The sequence below is a fragment of the Cucurbita pepo genome, chromosome LG06, assembly GCF_002806865.2.
Source record: "Cucurbita pepo subsp. pepo cultivar mu-cu-16 chromosome LG06, ASM280686v2, whole genome shotgun sequence".
Classification (NCBI taxonomy): Eukaryota; Viridiplantae; Streptophyta; class Magnoliopsida; order Cucurbitales; family Cucurbitaceae; genus Cucurbita; species Cucurbita pepo.
Window position 1 is genome coordinate 9,140,799 of NC_036643.1, and position 10,109 is coordinate 9,150,907.

Genomic DNA, 10,109 nt, shown 5'->3' on the forward strand with positions numbered 1-10,109 from the left:
ACCCATAAAATCTGAATCTCACACCGCTGACTTGTTTGCTAGATTAGAACAAGTATCGCACAATCACTCTTCTGTTGCCACGATGAGTAAATGGCTTTTTCCCAACTATTGATTTGGTATTTGAATTCACCAATCGAAAGAAAATTAAAATGCATAATAATCCAAGAAATTATTCTAATTTTCATGTCACAAGTTTGTAACCATCTCTAAGAATAATTTTCATGTCACGTGTTTGTAACTATCTCTATTTCATGCATACCATACCATGGTCCGAACAGGAGGAGCTCGTCCACTCTTTCATCTGCGGGTGCTACTTTTCGAGAAGAACGAGAGCATTAAGTCCGCCCTTGTTTCTATAGCGTTAGTTCTCTCTAAGAAGAATGAAAATATGAGCACCACAGTTTTTTTCTTTCTTTTCTTGTTTTGAGTTTACCGAACTATCAACACACCTATTTGACATTGACCAAAGATGAAAGGAATCAAGAAGCCCTCCATCTATGAAAGGTGAGAATATGAAAGCCAATGGCTCTATTCTTTGTGTAATTTATTTAGGCATCAAATGAACAGCAAAAAACTAACAAGATTGGATGTTTTCTGCTCCGTATACAGTAGATTAGAATAATTTACATACCGAGTTTCGAATATCCTCTAACGTAAGTAGTTAAGTTATGTGCAGAGTTACAAGTTAAGATTACGATTAGTCAGTAAATGCTATAAATCATATACCGTGTAAGCTTTCAAATGGAAGCCATTCTATTCAACGGGATCATATTATTTTGACGTGGAATCCTTTCTCTTTCAACAGGAGATATCACCTGTGGCATTGTCATTCCTACTGAAACAATGATTTCTGCATTATGCAAATAAAGGCCTCATTATAATAATGCCTTGCATATAACAAAATGGAGAGAGCTGTTTATTGAAGATGTAAACTATTTTATTTATAGCTTTTTGATTTTGAAAAGTAAGCCTATAAAACTACAACTCATATGTTGTTCTCTAGTTTCTAAAAGTGTTTCCAGAACCTATTTAAAAATTTTGAAAACTAAAAAGGTTAAGTTTCATTCGGTAAACTTTTGGTTTTTGAAATTATATTTGTTTTATCTCTAAGTGGTCCATCTTTCTTAAGAAAACGAAAGAAAACGAAAGATAACATTTGAAGGCTTCTTCTATAATAACCTAAGTCCATCACCAGTAGATATTGTCTTCTTTGCTTCCGAACTTCCTCTGAAGGTTTTAAAACACGTCTACTAGGGAGAGGTTTCCACACCCTTTAAAGAATGCTTTGTTTCTCTCTCCAACCGATTTGGATCTCACAATCCACCATCCTTTGAGGCCAGCGTCCTCACTAGCACATTGTCTGGTGTAATTGTGAGGTCCCACGTTGATTAGAGAGAGGAATAAGTGCCAGCAAGAACGCTAGGCCCCAAAGGGAGGTAGATTGTGAGATCCACATTGGTTGAAGAGGGGAACAAAACATTCTATAAAAGGTGTGGAAATCTCTCCCTAGTAGATGCATTTTAAAACCTTGAGGGAAAACTCAAAAGAGAAAACCCAAAGAAGACAATATCTGCTAGCAGTGGGCTTAGACGATTACATATTCCACCGCACTCAGAGTGGAATAAGGTTAAAGTAAATAATTCGTCATCTCAATAGATGAGGCTCCATTCTAATTCCAGAGAAGGAGGTTGAAGTAATCATGAGTTCTAAAATCAAGACCTAATAAAAAGTCCTAATTATTCGCTCTAAATCACATGTAAACAAAGCCATCAACATGAGAAAGAACATCTTATTAAATTTCATCAAAAGAAAACACTGACCTATGGCTTCTCGGATTGATAAATTTGGTCGTATGATATCTTCAGAATTAATAAGAAAAACGTCACCGATATATAGATGATTCGTGGGAACATAAACACTGCATAACTCTTCATATCCATTCATCTGCATTATCATCCAAAATTTACTTAAGGCATAACCAAGTCAATACATCTAAGTTAGAATCACAGGACTGCAACACCTATGATGAACTGGAAGAACCAATATGAAATTAACTGATTGGACACACAAAATACCTGAAGGACAACGGATGAGGTAATAAAACCAATTGCATATTCACCAATTCTAGGATGCCGTATTATGGCTACTTCCTTGAATGCTGTGGTACTTTGGTCTGTGCAAAAGGAATAAGATAGAACGAAATCCGTTAACTAGTTATACCTCATAGTGCTGTCATTTTTATCCAAACAATTAGAAAAAAGCAATCACCAAATAAAAAAATTTACATTTATACTAGATTTTGACAACGATATTAATGTACCGAGGCCTTGCAATAGCAAGAAAACGTGTAACAGCTCATGCCCACCGCTAGCAAATATTATCCTCTTTGGGCTTTCTCTTTTGGGCTTCTCCTCAAGGTTTTTAAAATGCAATCTGCTAGGGGGAGATTTCGACACCCTTATAAAAAATATTTCGTTCTTCTCCCCAACTGGCGTGGGATCTCACAATCCACCCTTCTTTGAGGTCCAGCGTCCTCGCTGGCACTTGTTCCTCTCTGCAATCGATGTGGGATCTCATAATCCACCCACATTTGGGACCTGACGTTCTCGCTGGCACTCGTTTCTCTCTCCAATCAAGGTGGAATCTCACCAAACATGAAGTAGCTTCTAAAAGAAAATTATACTAATAAAAATTAACCTATCGAATAAGTAACCATAATCACTTAACCCTACTATATTTGGTTGTCGAGGTAACTCGTAGGATGGTGACCACAATGGCTCAACAAACTCATTCCATCTACTTACTATTGACCAAATTTCAACCAAATTACTATAAAATATAAATTGGGAAGATCAGATGTAACAACCCAAGCCCACCGCTAGCAGATATTATCTTTTTTGGGCCTTCCTTTCCGGGCTTCCCCTCAAGGTTCTTAAAACGCGTCTGCTAGGGAGAGGTTTTCACACCCTTATAAAGAATGCTTCGTTCCCCTCTCATAGGCACATCGCACGGTGTCTGACTTTGATACCATTTGTAACAACCTAAGTCCATTGCTAGCAGATATTGTCCTCTTTGGGCTTACCCTTATGGGTTTCACCTCATGGCTTTTAAAACACGTCTGCTAGGGAGAGGTTTTCATACCCTTATAAAGAATGCTTCATTTACCTCTCCAACCGATGTGGGATCTCCATTCAGGACCTCCCATGATATTATCAAGTTAAATCACCATCAAAGAAAAAAGATGAAACTTTTAAACTAATATAAACCATCCTATTAAGTATACATCATCAAAAGAAATTTCATCATATGTAACAATATTAGGATGAAAAGAATAGATGAAGATTAATTGAACATGACCTAACAATATTATAGATCACCCATTTATCAGTAACTTAAACCAAGATTAACGCACTTAAAGTCAATCTATAAAATAGGAAAACAAGAGATTCAAAGATACATCAACAAACGAAAGCACATGAGGTACCTGGAGAAATGGCTGCACTAATTTGTTTGGAAGCTGAATAAATGTGCTTTACAAAGGGCATCTTTTTTATGAACCATTCTCCTAGCCAAAAAACAGTGGAACCCGTCCACGACGAAGCAAATAAACCAACAAAAAGTATAAATATCAACGACGAAACAAATCCAAGACCTGCAACAAAAATCATTTATGAAATATGCATATCGTAATCGTAAGAAAATGAAGAAGTTAGTGATCTACAAATGAAAAGAAGGTGCAACAGCCCAAACCCATCGTTAGCAGATATTGTTCTCTTTGGGATTTCCCTTTCGGGCTTCCCCTCAAGGTTTTTAAAATGTGTCTGATAGGGAAAGGTTTCCACACCCTTATAAAAGGTGTTTCGTTCTCCTCCCCAACCAATGTGGGATCTCACAATCCACCCCCTTCGGGGCCAACGTTCTCGTTGGCACTCGTTCCTTTCTCCAATCGATGTGGGACACCCCAATCCACTTTGGGGCCTAGCCTCCTTGCTGGCACATCACCTGATATCTGGCTCTGATACCATTTGTAACGGCCCAAGCCCACCGCCAGCAGATATTGTCCTCTTTGGGCTTTCCCTTATGGGCTTCCCCTCAAGGTTTTCAAAACGTGTCTACTAGGGAAAGCTTTCCGCTTTCCACACCTTTATAAAGGGTATTTCGTTCTCTTCCCCAACTGATGTGGGATCTCACATAATGGATAAATCTAAAGCTATATCTTCTATTGAAAATAAAATCATGAGAACGGAATGGAATGGAGCAGAGAGTCAGTAAACGTACGAAGTCCATAAAAATATTTTCCAAAGCATCAGAACTTAACCAAGAACAATGAATCTGGATCATAAGAGTCATACCAAATATGTTTATTCCAAGTCTGGCATATAACGGGCTAAAGAAGCTATCGACAAATGTGATAAACCACCATGTGGTGAAGAATGTAATGGCAACAGGAAACAGAACCACACTGCAATTCCATCATTTATCAAAATCTAGTATAGTTGGAATGGAAGACGTAGAAATTGATCTAAACAATAGCAGATAAGCAGTACCATCCAGTCATGAACTTCTTTGAGACCCAACTCTGGAGAACAGCATAGCAAGCCTGAAAAAAAACCCAATAACTGACATGGTTGAAATACCAATTTCTTTTTAAGGATACTCATAATCCATAAAGTAGTTTATTTAGCTGGAAAACATGAAATACTGGGTGGATATGAGAAAACCCTCCCAGTACTCTCTAGCACCAAGAAATGGCGAAAAACCAGCAGCTAGTTTGCGTTTTACCTTTTCTAAGCTGACTTCAGTCACTAGGGTTGTAACTTCAAATACACCATATTGTTTCATTGTTTGAAAGAGGGTTGGATGTTGAAGCCACATATTCTCAAATTAAAACAATCAACAGCCCCATTTCAAAAGAAAATTTTCAAGATTCCCCAAAATTATTGTAACGGCCTAAGCCTAAGCCTAAGCCTAAGCCCACTACTAGCAGATATTGTCCTCTTTTGGGTTTTTCTTTTTGGGCTTCCACTCAAGGTTTTTAAAACGCATCTGCTAGGGAGAGATTTTCACACCCTTATAAAGAATACTTCGTTCTCCTCTCCAACTGACGTGGGATCTCCAGGTCCATCGACCTTGGCACTTGTTCCCCCCAATCAATGTGGGCTAGCATCCTTGCTGGCATACTGCCTTGTTTCCACCCCCTTCAGGATCTAGCCTCCTTGCTGGCACATCACCCGGTGTCTGGCTTTGTACGCCTTGCAGCTTCATCTAAGTGGGTTTGGGCTAGGTCGTTAAGCCATTTGTAATGGCTCAAGCCCACCGCTAGCAGTTATTATCCTCTTTGGGTTTTCCCTTTCAGGCTTCCCCTCAAGGTTTTTAAAAAACATGTCTATTAGGGAGAGATTTCCACACCCTTATAAAAAGTGCTTCGTTCTCCTCTCAACCGATGTGGAATCTCACAATTCTGGTCACAATAGAACTTTGGAATACATTGAAGATACGTAATATATCAGTAAAGGAATGCACCGCCAAGTTTCTTACACGAGGCTATGAGAAACACCAATTCATAAGGGATATTTCAATAACTTTGGCATGATCAATAAATTCACTGAAAGCTTCATAGAAGAACCTTTCACCAAATTTTCAAGAAAAGAAGGATTAGGAAAATCTTCAAAAGCGATTTTAAGTACATCATTTTCTTCCAACCGTTTCTATATCATATGACTCATATATCAGTAAACAGCTTCCCTTTTCTGTAGTATTTAAACAAGTAAAATATTGTTCCTGAAGATCTAATCACGCCGAGAAAAGAATCCCTAAGTACCCATCGCCAATCACAGACTAATTCCTCTTCCTTCTCTATTAATCCTTCAACTAAAAGTACCATTTCAGCTAGAATGAAACCTAGAATAGCTTCGATAAAGAAGTAACACACAGAATCGATATAATCAACAGAAAAAGTTTTGCTAGATGATAAAAGACGAGTAAAAACGCCAAAAAATGGAGTGGAATACCTTGCGAGTGGATGAATTGGGAGAAGTTGGAGGGGACTTCGGAGTATCATCGTCGGGATCAGATTCGATCATCGGAACGGAAGTGGATTCTCTATTATCTACCATTGAAGGAAGACTAAGGTCGAAACTCTGGATTTTTTCCCGATGCTCGTTTCGTTGAATTTTTTCTCTTTGAATTTGAGAATTGAGTCTTTGGCTGTTCGCGTCGATAACTGCCCAGCGCAGCTTTTTATTTTATTTCATTTTTTATTTTTATTTTTATTTTTATTTTTTATGTTTTTAAATTTTATAGTGGCTTAGTTTCGCCCTAGCCCACGACTTCCTATATGGCTCACACAAACCTGTGGCATCGATTATCTCGAGACGTTGTCTCCTGTGGCCAAACTCAAAAAAATTTCGTACGAGTCACTCTGTCAATTGTAGCTAACGGTATCCCACATCTGAACTGAATTCTTTCTGAAACCTGTCCGTTAGAGGCAGAGAAACCAACATGCATTCAATCTTTTAATTGCGTGGAGAGGTAAATTGGGGAAGAAGAGGACTTGGAGGCCTAATCGATGAGTACCTGATTCACACCCGGATTATTTTCATTGCATCTCTGTACTCAATCCTCTCCGTTCTAGTTGAATCACTTCCATCCGTGACTCCTGGGAAAGGGTAGAAGAATGGGACCTATTATGGGACATACAATGCATTGCTCATGACTGGTATATGGATCTCTTTATTTATGTAGTGGTTGGTCGGATAGAAGTTTGGCCAGAAGCGACTAGTTGCTTCCCTCCTTCACCTATCAACTTTTGCCTCAGGATGACTTGCAGGTTCGTTCAGTAGCTCTTTTCTTAACCGAGGTAAAGCTATTTTCAGGATAGAAAATGAATAGTACGGTAACCCAAACAAGTTCAGCAGCACTAGGAACAATGGATGGACGAAATGGAAGACCAAAGTGTTAGGAATCACGGATCTCCACAATGGTATGTGATATTGTCCACTTTGAGTGTAAACTCTCATGGCTTTGCTTTGGGCCTCCCCAAAAGGTCTCGTACCAATGGAGATAGGATTCCTCACTTATAAACTCATGATCTTCCACTAAATTAATCAATGTGGGACTCACTCCCAATAATCCTCAACAATCCTCCCCTCGAACAAAGTACACTATAAGCCTACAAAGTACACTATAAGCCTCCCCTGAGGCTTATGGAGCTCTCGAATAGTCTCCTCTTAATCGAGGCTTGACTCCTTTCTCTGGAGCCCTCGAACAAAGTACACTCTTTGTTCGACACTTTAAGGCACTTTTGACTACACCTTCGAGGCTCACAATTCTTTGTTCGATATTTGAGGATTCTATTGACATGGCTAAGTTTAGGGCATGACTCTGATACAAATATGTACCACTCAAAAGTGTGAATAGATTTGAATATATTATTACTCAAGGAAAGAATATAGAGTTAATGAGAAATAGAATTGGGATTGAAGGTTCAATTTTCATTAATATTCACACCGTTTATACAACATACAAACTACCAACTAATACCTACCAATAAGGAAAATATAAACTAACTAATCTTGAGAATAAAATAAAATAAAATATTACTGATTACAAATATAGAATACAAGCTACAAAGTGGAGTGTTCTCTCGACATAGCTAAGAATACGAGTAATAGCCCCAAAAAATATAAATAAACATACAAAAATAATTATAAAAAAAGATTACGTTAAAAAAAGAAAATTAATAATTAATAATTAATAATAATAATAAAAAAAAAACAAAAAAAAAAACAACCCTTCTCCACCTCTCTCTAAGGTATCCTTGGGTTTGACGAATTATCCAAAGAGGATCGCTTAACTGTAGCACGAGCACGAAAAATTGAGCATTTCTTATCACAACCTTTTTTCATAGCAGAAGTATTTACGGGTTCCTCGGAGAAATACGTTGGCCTAGCAGAAACAATTAGAGGGTTTAAATTAATCCTTTTCCGAGAATTAGATGGTCTTCTAGAACAAGACTAACTTCTCATCCTTTTCCCCATTATCTCTCCTTAATTGTTATGCCACGATATGAAGTTCCTAAAAAAATAGAAAAAACCATAAGAACGTCAGATTTGAGAAAAAATAATGGCTTTAATAGTTTTAAAGACAAATTTGGAGGTAGACTCAAATTTATACGAAGAGTGTCAGAATTAGTGCAACTTACTGCTATTTTAATTAGTCAAGTTGTTGAGTTATTCATCTTGATTAGGTGTCCACGGGAATAGTTTATTTCAGTTGAGTCTTTGTACGAGTTATTTATAGAATTTATTTCAGTGTAAATAGAAGCTTTACTAAAACACAGCCAAAGTAAAGCGGCTCATTATTTCAGTTGTCTATGTATTATCTTCTTTGAGTAATAATAATTTCATATTTATTCACACTTTTGAGCATGAGATATTGTGATAGTTGGTATCAGAGCCAAGTTGATACGGTTGATATTATTACTCAATGAGATGAATGGTGGAAGTGCTTCTATTGGTGTAGCTATGGAAAAGCTTGTTGGCAATAATTATAATTATTGGAAGTTGTGTATGGAAGCTTATCTACACGACAAGATTTGTGAGATTTAATTGAAGGTGATGACACAGAAATTCCAGTATACACTCCACAGAATGCTGAATTACGCCGAAAATGGAAGATCAAGTGTGGAAAAGCCTTATTTACCTTGCGAACTCTTATTAGCAAGGAATATATTGATCATGTTTGTGATTTAAAGTCACCAAAGCAAGTGTGGGAAACCCTTCAAAAGTTGTTCACTAAGTAAAATATAGCTCCATTGCAATTTTTAGAGAATGAATTGGCTGTGGTAACTCAAGGTAATTTTTCTATTGAAGAATATTTCTTGAAAGTGAAAAATCTATGTTTTGAAATTTCAGAATTAGGTGCTAAGGAGCCCGTGAGTGATGCTCGATTACGGCGTTATCTTATTCGTGGATTACGAAAAGAATTTATGCCTTTTGTTTCCTCAATACAAGAGTGGGCAAATTAGCCTACAATAATTGAACGGGAGAATCTTCTTTCAAATCAGGAAGCCTTGGTTAGGCAAAAGACTAGCAGCAACGAGTTTTCCCCAAAGTCAGAAGATGCATTGTATGTCAAAGATCAAAGGANTAATAGCCCCAAAAAATATAAATAAACATACAAAAATAATTATAAAAAAAGATTACGTTAAAAAAAGAAAATTAATAATTAATAATTAATAATAATAATAAAAAAAAAACAAAAAAAAAAACAACCCTTCTCCACCTCTCTCTAAGGTATCCTTGGGTTTGACGAATTATCCAAAGAGGATCGCTTAACTGTAGCACGAGCACGAAAAATTGAGCATTTCTTATCACAACCTTTTTTCATAGCAGAAGTATTTACGGGTTCCCCGGAGAAATACGTTGGCCTAGCAGAAACAATTAGAGGGTTTAAATTAATCCTTTTCCGAGAATTAGATGGTCTTCTAGAACAAGACTAACTTCTCATCCTTTTCCCCATTATCTCTCCTTAATTGTTATGCCACGATATGAAGTTCCTAAAAAAATAGAAAAAACCATAAGAACGTCAGATTTGAGAAAAAATAATGGCTTTAATAGTTTTAAAGACAAATTTGGAGGTAGACTCAAATTTATACGAAGAGTGTCAGAATTAGTGCAACTTACTGCTATTTTAATTAGTCAAGTTGTTGAGTTATTCATCTTGATTAGGTGTCCACGGGAATAGTTTATTTCAGTTGAGTCTTTGTACGAGTTATTTATAGAATTTATTTCAGTGTAAATAGAAGCTTTACTAAAACACAGCCAAAGTAAAGCGGCTCATTATTTCAGTTGTCTATGTATTATCTTCTTTGAGTAATAATAATTTCATATTTATTCACACTTTTGAGCATGAGATATTGTGATAGTTGGTATCAGAGCCAAGTTGATACGGTTGATATTATTACTCAATGAGATGAATGGTGGAAGTGCTTCTATTGGTGTAGCTATGGAAAAGCTTGTTGGCAATAATTATAATTATTGGAAGTTGTGTATGGAAGCTTATCTACACGACAAGATTTGTGAGATTTAATTGAAGGTGATGACACA

At 36.9% G+C, this 10,109-nt stretch overlaps 1 protein-coding gene across 1 annotated transcript; it reads right to left on the bottom strand.

Moving 5' to 3' along the window:
- Positions 1-505: 505 nt before the first annotated feature.
- On the bottom strand, positions 506-6,235 carry LOC111796485 (protein LIKE COV 2-like). Its single transcript, XM_023679124.1, has 7 exons — positions 6,012-6,235; positions 4,548-4,600; positions 4,353-4,462; positions 3,485-3,652; positions 2,076-2,173; positions 1,821-1,944; positions 506-850 (listed from the first exon to the last, which is right to left on the bottom strand). Exons 1-7 carry the CDS (start codon positions 6,114-6,116, stop codon positions 738-740), a joined length of 771 nt encoding a protein of 256 aa, XP_023534892.1. The 5' UTR covers positions 6,117-6,235; the 3' UTR covers positions 506-737.
- Positions 6,236-10,109: the final 3,874 nt, after the last annotated feature.

Bases quoted from the DNA above. Each gene is read 5' to 3' on its own strand.
- LOC111796485 (XM_023679124.1), bottom strand. From the start codon at position 6,116: ATGGTAGATAATAGAGAATCCACTTCCGTTCCGATGATCGAATCTGAT. The intron at 4,463-4,547 runs GTACTGCTTATC...ATGGAATTGCAG, and splicing joins AAGAAGTTCATGACTGGATG to TGTGGTTCTGTTTCCTGTTG. The intron at 3,653-4,352 runs GTATGACTCTTA...TTTTTGTTGCAG, and splicing joins ACTTGGAATAAACATATTTG to GTCTTGGATTTGTTTCGTCG.